Raw genomic sequence first — 16,941 nt, 5'->3', positions numbered from 1 at the left:
TAGACCCTGAGGCCGATAGACACATCACCCTACCCTGGATCCACAGGCTGATTGGAGAGATACTCGGTGTGTTACTATATTTGATGTATATAAAACAGTGATTCATTATCGGACGAATTATCTTCGCTATGGGCATTGTACAACAGGGGCTATCACAATATGGCGCCCCCTCCTTCGTGCTAAGTTCGTGATGATAGGATAGGTACCTAAGTATGAAGAAAGAGCCGCATGTGGGGTCCGTCGAAGAAGCCCAGAATCATAAATAGCGTCGCGAGGCAGATTTTGGGGGCGAAGTATGGAGTCTGCCATGCTCTAAAACACACAGCTTTTCAACCCGAAGAAGCACTTTGTCATATAACCGATCATGCCCGTAAGAGACACCGTCTTGACGTACCGCCTCCGACCACAGGCCCTCAGGGACTACTTGAGGCAAATTTTCAACCAGGAGATTCCAGTTTCTGTAAGAACTACCTACCTCTTACGTACTGTGGCTAAAGTCTAGGCTGACTGGGAAGATAGACGTCCGTTGATGGCAGATCATTCTACCATTTCAACGTACCACGCAAACTTCGCCCAGTAAGAATTATACCAATTAGAGTCTGACTGTCGACATTTTCTAACCAGGCACTCAGGATGAGAAGGAGTATATCTACAGGAATCTCCGTTACAACGAAGATGAAGATCCTATGTGGTAAATAAGGCCGTGCACGCTGGAAGAAACGCAGCAAGGCACTCTCGGGTCAGATGTGCCCGTAGTGATTCATGATTGGTTAGATATGAGCCATCCAATCCCGTGTAGCCAGGATGACTTGAGAGAGGGGAATAATCATTTCGTGATTCCATTGGTCTATGATTAGGCATGGAAATTCTTACCACGTTTCTTCGGGCTGAGTCGCACGCGCCGAAAGCTCGCAGGAGGCCTATTACAAGGCAGTGTAGGTCGCACAGCTGGAATACGCCTTCGTTCAATACAAATGCAAAATAGTTTTTCCACTTCGACTTCTACTTTGACGATGTATTTATGTATGTCCAGTTAGTTATATGACGTCTCTAATCCTTCCCCTTGACCCGAATCGAATAATTCAATACCGTACATAGAAGCGAAATCCACACTGTCCCGTCGCCATGGCTTCACAAAGCGCAATGGATTGTGCGGTTCGGTTCGAGGAGTCTGTCAACAGGACTTCAGATTATCCCGTGAACCTTCTCAGGACAGAAGCATTCGGCCACACTCTTGAATCTTATCGCAGAAGACTCAATAGCAATAATATATTCGACGAGAAATATCGATCGCTAGCCTGTATCAATCTTTACGAGAATTTTGATTTATCGAAGAATCTCAACACGGTTGATAAACTTAGCAGTTATATCGACGAAGAAGATGGCGCTCCATTATGGCGAATGGTGTATGAAAATCGGGTTGTTTAACTATTGCTTCCAGCTAACGCGTAGATAGATTCGTCCAAGCTGCATCGTCTCGGGGTGCATTAGGATGCAGCAAAGAGCAACTCACATATTTACTCACTTATTATCAAGTAATGCCTTCTTTCCTGGACTTCGTTTTGAATTTTAGCACCCGAGGGGCCCCTGTGGCGCATGCCTCATTCAGGCACGAGAACTATCTCGAAAAGAATAGTCCCGAACTCGCTCTACCGGAGTTCAAGCGATCTGGAATCCAGATACAACATGCTTTCAACCTCTTGTCTATAGAGCGGACTCGCAACGAGGACGAAATGAACCAATGGCCTCTGCGTCAAGTCGCAATGTATCACTCTTTCGACGTCACGAACGGGCGGTCGCTGTGGATTATCCTTAAAGGAAACCAGTTAATGGCGCGCCGTATCTTAGCCGCTACGAAAAGCCATAGGCACTTGAAGGCCTCAGAAATAGAAAGCCCTGAAACATCATTTATCGCTGGGCTACAGATACAGACGATGATGGTTGAATGGTGCTCTGAGAGCTGGGCCGAGTACATCGACTATCTTGAGGCGGAGGTTGCCCAAAACACCATGGAAGGGGAAGCCGCACCAGTTGAGAAGATGGTTAGGCCCGAAGAAATCGAATCATTGCATTCCCCAAGGGCTACGAACACTTGGGGAAGCCAACCGGATAGCTCCTTGACCAACCCTAGACGACGGACATTTCCTCGCTCTTCATCGGATCTGTTGGCAATTATCCGGCGCATGTCTGGGCTTGAGACCGGCATATCCACCTCCCCGAGGGATGAACCAAGCGAGAAAGATGTCGAAGCATCGGCTGGTCTAGTTGTAGAACCAGAATCAGAAGAAGATAAAGGTGATAAGCTCGCTGAGCTTGAAAAGCAGTTCTCCTTTGAGAAATTTCAAAAATTAAGCTTGTTAGGTCGAGATATAGAACAGGCCCTGGTAGTCATCGAACAGAACAAAGGGGTGCTTCAAGCGATAGGAGAACATTATCGCTCGGTTGTCGAGTCATACGGGTTTACGACTAACATGAAGAAGGACCTTTACGACAGCGATTTAACAACTTTCCTCGCCAAGATACGAAGTATCGAAAGGGATTTAGACAGACATTACGGTCGCATACAGACGTTGTCCCGGGCACTAGAAAATGCGAAGACAGTGGTACGTTGGATATACTCACGAGTCGGCCGATACAAGCCACTAATGATGCGTTGCCATAGTTTACTACACTGCTGCAGTACAAGAGCGAGAAAGTATCTGAATATTTCGCAAACAGCGCGAGGACTTCATCTAATCGCATGGAGTTGATGACCCAGAAAATGCACAGCATTGCTATTCGGACGGAGCAAGAGACGGTATCCATGCATGTGATTACGATATTTACGCTTATTTTCCTTCCGGGGACGTTTATTGCTGTATGGACAAAGTTTCCACGGCTTTTCCCACACCTTCTGACATCAGCACAGACATTATTCAGCAGCGGCGTTTTCAACTGGAACGACGATGGGAATCTTGACTCCGAATGGGTCATCCGAGACAGTGCCCTAAAACTATTCTTCTCTGTATCTTTACCTATGATGGTTATTATTCTATCGGCCTGGTCCGTGTTATACTTTTATATGCGACGCAAGCGGAAGGACGAAGAGAGGAAATGGGTGTTGCCAGTGACAGAACAGCAGCCACCTGCAGCAGGCGGAGATAACAGTGGGATGGTTATTCGTGGGGAGAACCTACAAATGTAGGATAGGGTATCTACCCAAGTACGATTCTGCGTTTTTTGAGGTGTTAGTGGTTATTATAGACAGGGGAAAAGAAGAAAGGGGCACTTTAGAGTTCAGGAGGCCGGACTACAGCACGGCTATGTGTGGAGCTATCGGCGGATCGTCCCGGTATCTCGGAGCACAGCAAAGTGGGGTTACTTCGGTCGATTGATATTTATAGAAGAAATTTGTACCCAGCTGAATTGATCGGTGGTTTATTTTTACACTCTCCTTATTAAAGCTGACCACCATATATTTTACATGTGATAGCCTCCAATGAATCGCCAGCGCTGAATGTATTGAACTCGAGGAATTATTCATACTGCAAATTGGCAAAACACGTGAAAGTTACCAGTTTGATAAGATTAGATAAAATAACCTACCCATGTACCATCCAAATCTAAAGCCCCTGACTCCGAAAATCAACTTTTCGTCCTATTCCTACCTACTAATACTTCATTCCACCACCAAAATCTAGGAACCATAAGACGTCTGGTTATATTCATGGGTCTAAAGGTCAGGCCACTTTAACCCACAAAGTCATACCAGAGGCGAAATCTGATGAACTACCTACAGCGATTGCATTTGTCAGAATGGCCCCCAATGCCAATGAGCTTCCCCTGCTTCGCCGACGCGGGGTTACCAGGTCATTATTCCAGATCGGTCATACCACAGCAATTGCTAATGGTTCGCGCCCCTTTTCAGCGATGTATAACCCCCAAGGCAACCCGCCCTAATGCGCTACGGCTGACTGAATAACACCCATGAGAGGCATTGCAATTCTGATAGAAAACAGCGTACCTAGGCAACTAGGCTTATAGCAAGGTTGAAGGGGGGGAAGAAAACCCTGAGCGATTATCTGGTGGCCTCAGTATCTGCCTACAGCTCCCATTGCTATGTTTGGGGTCCATTGACAAATAATGGCACCCATTGTCTTTTGTCCTTTCTGTTTATCTATAAACACAACCATGGCATGAACTAATTTTTTCTCACTTTGCGATCTTCTATACCAGCTTATGTGTCGAGTGATCACTATCCGTCCACAAGAGACTTCGTTTCGTAATCGATCAATTCACCATGACACCGAAAAAGAACCGCCGTATCTTGACGCGCCCACCGAAAGTCATCCCAAATTTTGGCACCAACAAGCCTTTTGCTGACTTCTCTGACTTTGTGGCCCAGAAAGCTAAACAGCATGTTGAGGAGTTCTCGGAGAATAACAAGAGCTTTATTCCGTTTCCTATATTACGCGACTATTGGAAAATAGGAAAAATCGCAAGCGTCTTGAATGCTTCCAACCCACCGCTTCCCTTTTGTGTGGATACTATTCGGGACGGCTACATTCGTGTGTTTTCTATGCTTGTCTACTGCGGCCAAGTCTCCAACTTAGAACACTTCACCAAGCACAACTTGCACGACAATGTACTGCCGCTCAAGAAACGCCCGGATGAATGGAAGGGCAGTTTCTACGATAATTTATATGGCAGCGTTTCCAGGAACCAATGGATGTTCTTCCCGCTGATCTTCACACCTACCAACCTAGAAGATTGTCACCTGAACCCCAACCAGGTGTTACCAATCGTCAAGCTGGAAAGAATCACACACGAACGCATTACACAGGGAGATGCGGCGATCATCCAAAAGATGACTCTTGACGATTCAAGCCATTCTCTCGTAAGGAACTCCCTTTGCCCCTCAGTGCCTTAAATTGACTTCCTCTTTCTAATAGGCGCAGGAAGGCCGACCAAATCAGAACACCTTCGTACTAAAGACGTACCATAATCCCAGATTCCACCGGATATACGAAAATGAAGTTAACGCTCTACGGACGCTCAACAACTCGCGTTCTCCCAACGTCATTACTTACTATGGCTCCTTTCGGCAGAATGGTACTTGCAACATAATACTCGAATATGCCAATGGGGGTGATCTAGCTGAGTTTCTCAAGAAAACTCCCAGTCCGAAGGGGGATGAAGTCATCCAGTTCTGGAAAATCATGTCTCTATGCTTCACAGGTCTGCACTGTATCCACCACTTGATAAATTCAGGCGGTAATAACCTTAACGGGTAAGACGCGGCATGCGTTTTAACGCCCGCATGCATCTCAATTAGCTGAAACTCATTAGGATTCACGAAGATATCAAGCCCGAGAATATCTTACTATTCAAAGGGTCCTCGGGTTCGCCTTATGACTTCGTCCCTAAGATCGCAGACTTCGGGCTCTTCACGCGTGTAAGGGGTTCGAAAACGAATAGCATCGACGCGATGGGACGCGATAGAATCGGGAATCAGTTCTACAGTCAGTTTTACTCGAGCTATTTCTATTCTATCCATCCTAACATTGAGCAGGCTCCCCTGAGTCTAGTCATCATGCCTTATATCACGAGAACATCCCCAATACGATCAACACCCGGGCGGATATTTTCTCCTTTGGAACCGTCCTAAGCGAAGCTTCCGCTTGGGTAATGGGGGGCCCTAGTGAGATAACCGAATACTATGAGCGACGGAAAGCTTATCACCAAACCCTACGAGCTTTTCGCGGCAACGATTACGAAGGTTGCTTCCACGACGGTTTGAAACGGCTCCCTGTCGTCGACGAGATGCACGCAACCATCCGCGAACACTGCATATCCGTCGACGACCTTATTACACCTCGTGTCATCGACGTCATAGAAAAGCATATGTTGTTGTCCAATGCAAACAATCGATCTAACGCGAGGCAAATGCAAGACAGGTTTCAACAGATCTTTGACTGTCCAAACAACGAGTCACTCAACTCGTCGCCTAGGACGCTACAACCAGAGCCGCCGCCACCAACGAAAAGGCAAGGGCTGTCTCTAGCGAAGTTAGGAGAGTATATGAGCAAACGACCGTCCACCACAAGCCGCAACAGAGGCGACTATCACAGTTCTATGAAGATGGAAATCGAAAGAATCGTGAAAAATCTCGAGGTCAACGTTCCCGATAGGCATCACATGTTCTTCATCGACGACTCGACCTCGATGAAGGAGCATGCAGAGTCAATCGAGGATGCTTTTCTAGGACTCTACTCTCTAACGAGGCGGCTCGAAGGACACAAAGTTGAGCTCTCTTTCGTGTCAGGACCTAGGCGTCCGTGTTACAGTCGTCGGAGCAAGAAATTGCCCAAGCTAGTAGCACGGCGAGAGTATGAACGCGAGCCAGATATGATGGAGATTCGTTTTAGACGCTTGATCGATGATGTGATCATCCCACGCCTACCGAACTACATACGCGGTTTCAACATTAACATTCGCGCCAGAAGCCCTACGAGTATCTACGTTTTCACCGACGGTAATTGGCGTGGGGATGACACGGCAGCGTGCGGCGTGGAGACATCCATTAAGCTGTTGAGGAAAGAACTAGCGAAAAGGAACCTGGATAGGAATTATATATCCTTCCACTTCGTGCGGCTCGGCGATAGCGAGAACGGGAAGAGATACCTCAACTACCTAGATCGTTTTGGCCGGCGCGATGAGCAGTAAGTTATCCCCTTCTCATTTTTGCGACCCCCTATTTCACTCGCTGGGCACTTGAAGAATAGCGACATACGAGTACAAGAATGCTAACTCGTAAACTTACGCAGGGATAACGTCGATGTCAAGACTATGTCTAGCCCTGTTAAGTCAATTCTGATCGGCCCTCTTAGCCAAACCAACGACGACTCAGACGAAGAAGACGACGATTTGTAGAAGGATAAGACTTGAGGACGGAACACTACCCTCTTTATATATATATTGCATCGAACCTATCTTCATAATTCTCGGCGCGCAAACTAGAACGGATCGAGGCACTTTGATTTCCCCGCGGGCGCATAAAGAACAGATACAGAATATACCCAGGCATTCAGACATCTAGCTAATAAATAATATTTCCCCCCTTCATCACCTCGGAACCCCTTTGTTAGCGCTTCCCGTTGGAGTTCTACTCACCCCTAACGTTTTCTGCCTTATATACAATAATAAGAGGGCTTTCTGTCACATACGACCATAGGATCTAGAGAATTCGGGATCCCGTCCGCTCTCCCCTAGACAAGCTGGATACCGCTGGATCAGTAGTTGGGTCGGTGACGACCAGCGAATCCCCAGTGTTGTACGTTTTCTTTTTTTCTTTTTTTTTCTGACCCACCCCCTATTTTAGGTCGCCACAGCGTGCACACCGTATCTCATAGCTATGGTGGTGGGTGTATCGAAGTTTCTCGAGCACAAATCATATCTCTTTAGATTAGCACGTTAGACCAGGAGGTATCACAACTATTCTTCATTTGAATTGACCCATTCCAAAAGCCGATGAGAATGATTTTAAACTCAAAGACCATGATGCCACTAATTTCATCACTGCCTATTTAGGCAATTACCCTTACAATTGTGGAAACTGTATAGGACAGAATCGTTGAGCTTTCGACAACTAGTTGCATAACTAATTCGCCTACAAGTGGAGCTGTCAACTAGAGTCTGGACTTGTCAGATCCCTATAGCGGATTCTATATTCAGAAACGCATCTGCCGACTGTTAAGCTTCACACGACCCCCACCACTTTACTTTCCTGTATTTCATTCACCTGATGTTGTACTCTCGAAACCGCTGTATACCTAATTATTATATATGCAAGGACCCCTCTGCCGATTAGACCCCCCCAAAGGCACAGACAGCGATCGACGCGCCCACCCCTTCCGCCCCAACCCACTCTGGCCGACGTCGCAAGCGGCGCTTCCCCGCACAGCACAAGCTGTTGTAAAAGGCCGTTTCTTTCAGAGCTAAACTCCTTCGTTGGTGGGTGGTGGGATCAGCAACCTTCTCCAACAACTTTACCTGGCTATTAGCTATCCAGAGGTAGCAGGTGTTATAAGACGAAAACAGAGACCATAAGCAAGGCACACAATCCCATCGTCTTAGTGGTAGGAAGTTTTACGGGCTTGAAACTACCATGCCTTCAGACGGCACGCGAGACGCCGTCTCACATGCCTTTCCCACCAAGCAACTTACCATACTCGGTACGCACTCGCCGCTCCTATCACAGCAAGAGAGAAAATCTCTCTCTTCCGTCTTCCCCCCGTTGCCCGTCTCCTCCCGTAACCAAACCAAACTAACCTAACCCCAATCCCAATAGCGATATGCCGCTTCTCCGAGCCCATAGCCTTCAACTCCATCCTGGCGTACACATACGTCATGGTCCAGGACCTGCACGGCGGCGACGACACCGACGCCTCCTTCTACGCGGGCCTGCTGGTCTCGGCGTACGCCGTCGCCGAGGCCATGACGGCCATCGGCTGGGGCGCCCTGAGCGACCGGTACGGCCGCAAGCCCGTCGTCCTGTTCGGGCTCGGCGGCGTGGCGATCTCGAGCCTCATCTTCGGCTTGGCTACCGAGTACTGGGTCGCCCTGCTCGCTAGGTTTATCGGTGGGGCGCTTAATGGGAATGTTGCTGTGGGTGAAGTTTTTCTTGTCTTTTTTTTTCTTACTAAATATAATTCTTAACCTTTCCCGTTCTTTGTTTGAAATTTTGTTTTTCCGAAATTTAAAAGACGATGTCTATTTACTGGCGGGCGGGCAAAAAATAGCTTACTTTTATCATAGGTCATGCAAACGATGGTGGCCGAGATGGTCAAGGTACCGGAGCATGAGCCGACCGCTTATGCTTCGCAACCCTTCGTCTGGACTCTTGGAGGTATCATAGGTTCTGCCATGGGCGGGTTTTTAGCTCAACCGGCGAGGTTCTACCCGTCCATATTTCCCGCCGACGGTCTTTTCGGAAGATATCCATACCTCTTGCCAAACCTCGTGTCTGTCGTCGTCATCATACTAGCTATTATCCAGGGCATTCTCTTCCTCGAGGAGACCAACCCCCGAAGCAAGAAGGCTACTCACGAAGACGTTTTCGAGGATAATGATGACATGGCCAATGAGCGCACGCCGCTTCATCGCCCCACGGACCGAGAATCGTCTATCAGAAGTCGATCATGCGCTTCCGGCGATAGGCCGCTGTTTATCGAGGAGAGCCTCCCGCTACCCGTTGAGCAGAACTTCGATCTGAGGAGGTCGTCCTTCGGGACCGTGCGTTCGATCAAGCTACCCCCGACAAGCCCCAAGCCAATCGAGAACTTCAACGGGCGAACCTTCAACTTCACCATCATCATGGTGACAATCGCGCTTGTCCTAGTATCGTACCACCAGATGGCCTTCAACACCCTCCTCCCCACACACCTTCTGGACAAACCAGCTGCGGCCCCCGGCGAACTCGATTTGATCGGTGGCTTAGGATACACCGTCCACGACGTTGGCGTCTATCTCTCCATCAACGGCATCTTGGGATTATTCATCCAGGGCGTCATATTCCCCATATTCGTGGACAAGGTCGGGGTCTGGAAGTCGTTTGTCTGCAACGTCGTGCTCTACCCCCTCGCGTACGTGTTCATGCCCTTCCTGTCCGCCGTGCCGTCGGCCTTGGTGTCTCCCAGCATATACCTCTCGATGATCTTGCAGAGCTTCTTCGGTATCGTCGTCATCCCTTGCGCCCTCATCTTATTGAAGGATGCTACGCCGTCGCCTCTGGTGCTGGGGAAGGTCAACGGGTTGGCCATGTCGGCTTGCTGCTTGGCCCGGACTCTGTCTCCTCCCTTGGTGGGTATCATCTACAGCGCCGGCGGGTCCGCAGCTGCTTGGCTCAGCTGCGCCGGCGTTGCCGTGATTGGAATTGTGCAGCTCTTTTGGGTGCCTAGAAAACATGTCCGTGGCTCCGCGATGGATGCCGACGTGTCGGGTAAGACCAAAACGGGTTCGCGGAACGAGGAAGCTGGAACGTGCCCAACTATAATGCATTGATTCGTGTCAGGTTTGGTTCCTATGTCGACCCCGGATGTTATGTCACAGCAGTGTTTAGGGCTTCGAGTCTATGGATAGATGGATCGTGCTATGACAGTGACATTATTTGCTCGGAACCATTTTTTCTCAGATTTATCAGTCAAGGTGTCAGGTGCAAGTATAGAATTCGAAGGAAGCGCTATAAAAAACGAGGTAATGATATTATGATTTCTTATAAATGGTAGATTGGGCATTTCAGGTAGCATTTCATGAGTTTAGGACGGCTAGGTATAAAGGGTTCAGGGTATAATCTCATGATAGAATCATTGGGTAAATTAACGAAGATTGCATCCGCCGTTGCTCGGCACTGGTAGAATAAATATTCAATAGACACTTCTGATCTGAAACTGGGCTTTGGCCTTCGTCGTTCTTTGTATACTAAGAGTTATCGTGGGCATTAGCGCAGAGGTAGCGAACCATATTAGGTAGGTTGGTGAGACGAAATATTTCTACGACATAGTTAGCAACTAGATACCTGAGTTGGAAGTTATCTAACCCCTAGTGTTCTTCAAAATGATGCCGATGGTCAAGGGTCTGATTAGAATAGCATGAGCTACGAAGGATAGAATCTGTGATTGGTAGCCCTGGATAATTCGAATTAAGCGTATCGCCAAGGTGTAGAATTATCTGTTCATTAGAACCTCTTGGCTCTATCTCCTTTGCTTCTTAGATTTAGCGTTGTGTCGCTGTTGTCCATCGGCCCCATCCGGGTCATTTTTCCGCTTTTTGCGTCTCTCATCTAGCAACTGCTTCATTCCCGGGGTAGCCTTAAACTTGGGATTTGATGGATCGATCGCAAATTCGTGACTTTCGAACACAGCTTTGAACCGATCATCCTTGACATCCATCTCAAAGCCTTGCTGGAGGCCACCATGATCTTCAGCCTCTTTCTTCCCCTTCTTCTTGAACTTCTTGGATTTCAGTTTCTCCGCGCGGGCGATTTCGTTCATGTCGAAGTGATCAAGATGCTCGGCAGCTTCCTTGGAATCATCTGCCATGATTCGCTCCAGATGAGCTTTTTGGGCGGCATTTTCGGCTGCCTCAGCTTCCTTGGCTTCTCGCCTCTTACGGCGTTCTTCCTTCTTTTCGAAATTCTTAGACTTCCCAACAGGTTCTTCGGTCGTGAAAAAAGGATCATCAAAACCGAGATCATCCTGAGGCTCGGCGGCATCATCACCATCTGCTTCATCCTGGTTGGCAGTGTCGTTACGCTTTGCGACTGCCTTCTCCTTCCTCCTGGCTTTCCTCTCTCGTTCCTTCCGCATGTACTTCTCCAACGTGGTCTCTTCAGCATCCGGTTCCTTCTTCTTATCATTGCCATCCATCAACGCAGCGGAGAATGTAACTTGCATATCCCCGACTGGTCCAGATTTCGAAGGTTTGGCCGAAGGTTCGGAATTTAAGCCAAGTGCTTCACGAAGCTTCTTTGCTTTCAACTCCTTTTTCGTCAACTTTGGCTGGTCATCTGCCACTTCCGCCTCATCCTCACCCTCACCCTTGTCCCCATCATTATCATCCTGAGCGCCGTCATCGTCACTATCGCTTGCAAGGTACGCGCGCAAATCGTTTTCCTCGATTGCTGCGCGGCTAGCGCTGAATGCTCGTTTGATGTCCTCCTGCCGAGTTGTTTCTTCAGGATGGATGTCCCATGTGAGTTTTACTTTGGAGTGTTGTAAGGCAGCGGTGGTAAACTCAGTTGGTTTATAATCAGGTGATATAGAATCGCACTGGTCTCTTGGCTCGTCGTCGAAGGTGACATCATCTGGTATGAATCTTAGATCCATAAAATTCGAAGAAGTTTGGTATTCTGTGCCATCGGTGGCTTGATATATCTTATTCGCTGTAGCTGTGTCTGAACATATCATGACAGCGTAGTAATATCGCAGCCGATCTAATTGGTAAGCTCGGAGAGCGTCGCTGTCAAAATCCTGATCGTTCCCTTCCTGGAGAAGTTCATTTTTTATTTTCTCATCATCATCCTCGTCATCGTCGCTGTCTTCTTCAGAGTCCGACTCAGAATCTTCGTCTTGCGCATCCGAACTCTTAAATATTTCTTTGGGGGGGCCTTCCAGCTCTTCTCGCTGCATACGTTCCTTGCCAAACTCGCTGGGGTAGATGGAAATCCGCTCGATCCGTCCACCTTTAGGTACGAAGCTAGAGAAAAGTGAGAATAAATCGGCAGATTTTATGTGATCCCAATCGAGGTTGACAATTGCTAGGCGCTTCGTAACCTCTCCTGTTTCGACATCTGCTTGGGCGTCGCGCAGTCTTTGCATGCTCCCAGACGTATCCACCTTGGCTTCCTCCTCCTCTACATCATCAGCATCGGGCTCAGAGTCCGATTCTGACTCGGAAGAGGAGAAACCGCCACCACGAGCCGGATCGTATTTGGCATCGGCCTTTTGAAGCTCCCGCTCGACGACATCGTCCTCATCGATTTCGTCGTCATCATCGTCGGCCTGATATATGTTTTTAAGAGCCTTCCTCTTACTGTCCGACTTCAGCTTTCGACCGTACTTGTCCACCTTGGCGCTCGCGATGAAATCATCATCCTTCAGCATGCGCGAGAAGCGCTTGTCGAGGGTAGTCTTGTTGCGATGCTTCGAAGGTAGGCGGAAACGTGGATCCGATTCGAAATTGGTGAATCGCGAATCGCCTTTCGCAACTGCTGACGGGCCATCTTGTTTCTTGGACTGCTTCTTCGGCATATTGATCTGGCCGGTTTGGTAAATGTTGTTGTTCGAAGTTGCGATCAATTGAAGGTTTGCGCACAGCAGCAAAATGGTAAAGTTGTAAAGTGGGACCGCCGAAAAATTTAGTGGGTCTACAATTCTGCCGCTTTTTGGAAGGCGGTAGGGCAGTTGGGATGCACCGCTCACAGGTATCATGTATAGCTGGACTAGTTGCACAGTGTCACGCGACAATGTTGTACTCCCGGAAATACTCCTTGAAACATTGCTGGCACCCCACTACCACAACGGAGAGCCGTCACTCTTTTGCCGTATTGTGCCTAAGAATTACAGTATTTCATACAGTGCATAATTCCATGCAGCTCACTTCGTCACGTTTAGCGGGGGAGGGGTATATTTACAACTCATAGGTCCATTTACGTCCAGCTACATCCTATCAACATCTCAGCTTACTGGCAAACCACTTCCAGGTATGACCATTGAATGACCATTGAAAGATCGTATTTACTGGAGTTGGTTGCAAGATTCCCCTGACGTGCTAAGCCTGGAAACGAAACCTGATTTGTTAATAGTCGCTATTAGGGGCTGATGCAAGCCAAGACTTCAGCTAGAAAGCGTCTTGGTCCCGTCTTGGTCCCACGATCACCCCTCCATAATAAGCCGTGATTCAACCTGACTAGAAAGGCTATCATCTTGGGACGGAGAGTTGTTTACTTATACGTATTCGAGACACCGGATAGATGAAGAATATATCTACCTCTCTAACGTTCTTCAATTCTACTCTTTTTTATCCTTTCTGTATCTAGTAGTCTAGACGTCTATTCAAAAACTCTACACAACTATTTTCTACACCCACATATTTGCATACGTAACCCCTCGTTATCTCCAGGATGGATCTTTTCCGTAAGGCGGAAGACGTCTTCCACGAAGTGAAAGAGGCTTTACATCATCACGACGACGAGGAACGCCCACAGGCCGAGCAATCTCACGCTGATAGCGGCGAGAATGTCCAACCGCAAACCAACACCAGCAACTATCGTTTCCAATCCTTTGCTCCCGAGACCTCCGGCGCCGTAAAGTGGTTTGTCGATGGAGCGTCGTATTTCTACGCTGTATCTCTAGCCCTTGAAGGTATGAGATATATGAAACTAGAGTATTGCTATTTGTCATTTACTAAAGAGTGATATAGAGGCCAGAGAGAGTGTTTATATCTTGGATTGGTGGCTGAGTCCTGAGCTTTACCTACGTCGACCTCCTTCGCGCAATGAACAGTACCGTCTCGACAATATGCTGCGGGCCGCCGCTGAGAGAGGCGTCGAGATTCGCGTGATCGTATATAAGGAGGTTACTCAGGCCTTGACTCGTACGTACGCCTTTGGCCAGCGGTATTTCAAGTTTAACTAACATATCGTGTCTTGCTTAGTGGATTCTGCGGTATGCGTTTGATCTAACCCTGTGTCTGAATCTCACTAATTGCCTTTTTTAGCACACCAAGCATGCCCTCGAGGCCTTGCACCCCAATATCAAGGTATTCAGACATCCTGACCATACCCCAACGGACACGAAAAAGCTCGAGACAGCCTTTTCCGACTTGTCCCTAGACAGGCTTAGGCTAGACGATTTCAGCCTGTCTAAGTTCTCGGGAGATGCATTGAAGCAGCTGTACGGTTCATTCGGTGATACTGTCCTGTACTGGGCTCACCACGAGAAACTATGCATTGTTGACCGACGCATTGCCTTCATGGGTGGTCTGGATATGTGTATGATGAAATCTCAAGTCCCTGAATCACCAATCTCATGCTAACGAGACATAGGCTTTGGAAGATATGACACGAACAGTGAGTTGTGATGGAGTATTCAACACCACATCTAAACGTACTAAACAATAATAGGTCACCCTATCGCCGATGCTCATCCTGGTAACCTCGATGAGATTATATTCCCCGGTCAGGACTTCAACAATGCCCGAGTCTACGACTTCGAGGGTGTTAACAACTGGGACCATAATAAGCGTAAGTCATGAAACAATAAGCCTCAAATGCAGCACGTATTTAACAGGCTCCTAGTTGACCGAACGAAGAGCTCGAGAATGGGCTGGTCTGACATTGCCATCTCCCTAAAGGGTCCCATTGTCGGTAGCCTGATCAACCACTTCACAGACCGATGGTATGTTTTTATGTCGTTCCGGTATGTATGTGGCTAACATTGTTCTAGGAATTTCATATTTGACGAGAAGTACACCAAGAGAGATGCCGGCAAATATGACAAGATTGGCTTTAGTGGCCACAGGGACCGGGCTCCTGAACATCACCACCACTTCATGGGTGACTTCGAGGGCCAAGTCGGCCGAGGCTTTAGACATGTCGTCGGATGGGACGGCGAAGAAGGCGTTGAACATCGCGATCGTGGCCGTAACAATTACGAACGTTCGGGCGAAGTCAAGATCCAGCTTTGCCGAAGGTTAGTCAATCCTCGTCCCAGTAAGTCGTCGCAACAGAACTATATATACTAATAACCGCCTAGCTGCTGTGAATGGTCTGCCGGCCATCCCACCGAGCACTCGATTGCAAACGCGTACATCAACGCCATCGAGAACGCCCAGCACTTCATCTACATCGAGAACCAGTTTTTCATCACCGCGACCTCCGACGAGCAAAAGCCCGTCGAGAACAAAATCGGCGCCTCCATCGTCTCGCGCATCGTGCGCGCGTACAACAACAACGAGGACTTCCAAGTCATCGTCCTGATGCCCGCCGTACCCGCCTTCGCAGGAGACCTGCACTCGGACGGCGCGCTAGGTACCCGAGCCATCATGGAGTTCCAGTACAACAGCATCAACCGCGGCGGGCACAGCATCATCGAGTGCCTGCAGCAGCAAGGCATCGAGGACTGGCGTCGCTACATCGGCTTCTACAACCTGCGCAACTACGACCGCATCAACGCGTCCGCGACCCTGCGCCGCGCCGAGCGCGAGTCCGGCGTCGATTACGAGGACGCGCGCCGCGAGTACGATGACCGCGTCGGCGGGTACCCGTACGGCGGCGGCAACGAAGACGGAAGGTACGACGGCAGTTACGACCGGTACCAAGAAGCGGCGCGCCGCACCGACGACCGCACCTGGGACACAGTATCGGCGTGCTACATGGACGGGGGCCCGGACATCCGCTCCGTACCCTGGGAAGGGTCCGAGGACTCCGAACTCGACGCCTTCGTGTCGGAGGAACTGTACATCCACAGCAAAGTGCTGATCGCGGACGACCGGCTCGTGATCTGCGGGTCGGCGAACCTGAACGACCGCAGCCAGCTCGGCACGCACGATTCCGAAATCGCGGTCGTGATCGAGGACCCGGAACCCGTCGACAGCGTGATGAACGGGCGGCCGTACACGGCGTCCCGGTTCGCGACGTCGCTAAGGCGCCAGCTCTGGCGCAAGCACCTCGGCCTGCTCCCGGACCAGCGCTGGGACGAGCCGACGGCCAACTGGACGCCCGTCGACCGCGACCCGCAGCAGTACGACTGGGGCTCGCGCGCGGACCGGCTCGTCGAGGACCCGATGAGCGAGGACTTCCGGCGTCTGTGGACCGAAACCGCGCGCACGAACACCGAGGTGTTTAGTAAAGTGTTCCACCCCGTCCCGAACGACCTCGTACGTACCTGGGACCAGTATAAGGATTTCTTTAGTCGGTACTTCGTCATTCCCGGTGGCGATGATAAGAAAGAGGATGATAAGAAGGAGGAGGAAGAGGCGAATAGCGAGGGCAAGGTCGAGTACGGACACGTCGTGCGCGACGAGTTCCCCGGCGGCGTGGCGGAGGTCAAGGAGTGGCTTAGCCGCGTCCGCGGTACCCTCGTCGAGATGCCGCTGGAGTTTCTGATCGACGTCGAGGACCTGGCTAAGGATGGGCTTACGCTGAATGCGTTTACGGATGAGATTTACACTTGAGTGTGTGCGTACCTATGCGTAGTCGTATGTCGGCTGGTGATTTGGCGAGACTCGTGGACAGGGGGGTTGTAAACCTTGAGGCTCGTCTCGTGTGCTTACCTACCTAGGTTCTTGTTTATAGACAGCTCCCTGAATGAATGACTTCTGATACTGTGCTTTTTGCTGGATCCTTAGTGAGATGGAGCTGATGCTTTATGATATCTAAACGCCTCCGTATTATATCTTCCA

General features: G+C 49.3%; 6 protein-coding genes across 6 annotated transcripts; 5 read left to right on the top strand and 1 right to left on the bottom strand.

Annotated features, from left to right (window-relative positions):
* Positions 1 to 364: 364 nt before the first annotated feature.
* On the top strand, positions 365 to 695 carry F4807DRAFT_461707 (uncharacterized protein; the record flags this gene model as incomplete). The annotated part of the gene is made up of 3 exons (XM_048001716.1): positions 365 to 460; positions 520 to 576; positions 633 to 695. The coding sequence occupies 3 exons, from the start codon at positions 365 to 367 to the stop codon at positions 693 to 695; spliced, it is 216 nt and encodes a 71-aa protein (XP_047852899.1).
* F4807DRAFT_431109 (uncharacterized protein) lies at positions 438 to 3,437 on the top strand. The gene is made up of 3 exons (XM_047998466.1): positions 438 to 1,406; positions 1,457 to 2,603; positions 2,663 to 3,437. The coding sequence occupies exons 1-3, from the start codon at positions 1,126 to 1,128 to the stop codon at positions 3,182 to 3,184; spliced, it is 1,950 nt and encodes a 649-aa protein (XP_047852898.1). The 5' UTR covers positions 438 to 1,125; the 3' UTR covers positions 3,185 to 3,437.
* A 578-nt stretch (positions 3,438 to 4,015) lies between these two features.
* F4807DRAFT_149828 (uncharacterized protein) lies at positions 4,016 to 7,483 on the top strand. The gene is made up of 5 exons (XM_047993200.1): positions 4,016 to 4,876; positions 4,938 to 5,269; positions 5,329 to 5,501; positions 5,552 to 6,701; positions 6,807 to 7,483. The coding sequence occupies exons 1-5, from the start codon at positions 4,280 to 4,282 to the stop codon at positions 6,910 to 6,912; spliced, it is 2,358 nt and encodes a 785-aa protein (XP_047852897.1). The 5' UTR covers positions 4,016 to 4,279; the 3' UTR covers positions 6,913 to 7,483.
* On the top strand, positions 7,484 to 10,386 carry F4807DRAFT_149695 (MFS general substrate transporter). Its single transcript, XM_047993198.1, has 4 exons — positions 7,484 to 7,824; positions 7,917 to 8,213; positions 8,330 to 8,646; positions 8,797 to 10,386. Exons 2-4 carry the CDS (start codon positions 8,147 to 8,149, stop codon positions 10,039 to 10,041), a joined length of 1,629 nt encoding a protein of 542 aa, XP_047852896.1. The 5' UTR covers positions 7,484 to 7,824; positions 7,917 to 8,146; the 3' UTR covers positions 10,042 to 10,386.
* Positions 10,363 to 12,862, bottom strand: F4807DRAFT_149794 (uncharacterized protein). Its single transcript, XM_047993199.1, has 2 exons — positions 10,577 to 12,862; positions 10,363 to 10,529 (listed from the first exon to the last, which is right to left on the bottom strand). The coding sequence occupies exon 1, from the start codon at positions 12,786 to 12,788 to the stop codon at positions 10,731 to 10,733; it is 2,058 nt and encodes a 685-aa protein (XP_047852895.1). The 5' UTR covers positions 12,789 to 12,862; the 3' UTR covers positions 10,363 to 10,529; positions 10,577 to 10,730.
* Positions 12,863 to 13,036: 174 nt separating this feature from the next.
* Positions 13,037 to 16,868, top strand: F4807DRAFT_431080 (phospholipase D/nuclease). The gene is made up of 9 exons (XM_047998465.1): positions 13,037 to 13,901; positions 13,960 to 14,133; positions 14,194 to 14,204; positions 14,257 to 14,530; positions 14,585 to 14,608; positions 14,663 to 14,782; positions 14,837 to 14,936; positions 14,985 to 15,230; positions 15,294 to 16,868. Exons 1-9 carry the CDS (start codon positions 13,661 to 13,663, stop codon positions 16,711 to 16,713), a joined length of 2,610 nt encoding a protein of 869 aa, XP_047852894.1. The 5' UTR covers positions 13,037 to 13,660; the 3' UTR covers positions 16,714 to 16,868.
* The last annotated feature ends 73 nt before the right edge of the window (positions 16,869 to 16,941 follow it).

Source organism: Annulohypoxylon truncatum (assembly GCF_022578515.1).
Source record: "Annulohypoxylon truncatum strain CBS 140777 unplaced genomic scaffold F4807scaffold_22, whole genome shotgun sequence".
NCBI classification, from domain to species: Eukaryota; Fungi; Ascomycota; class Sordariomycetes; order Xylariales; family Hypoxylaceae; genus Annulohypoxylon; species Annulohypoxylon truncatum.
This window is presented reverse-complemented; position numbering and strand designations above follow the sequence as displayed.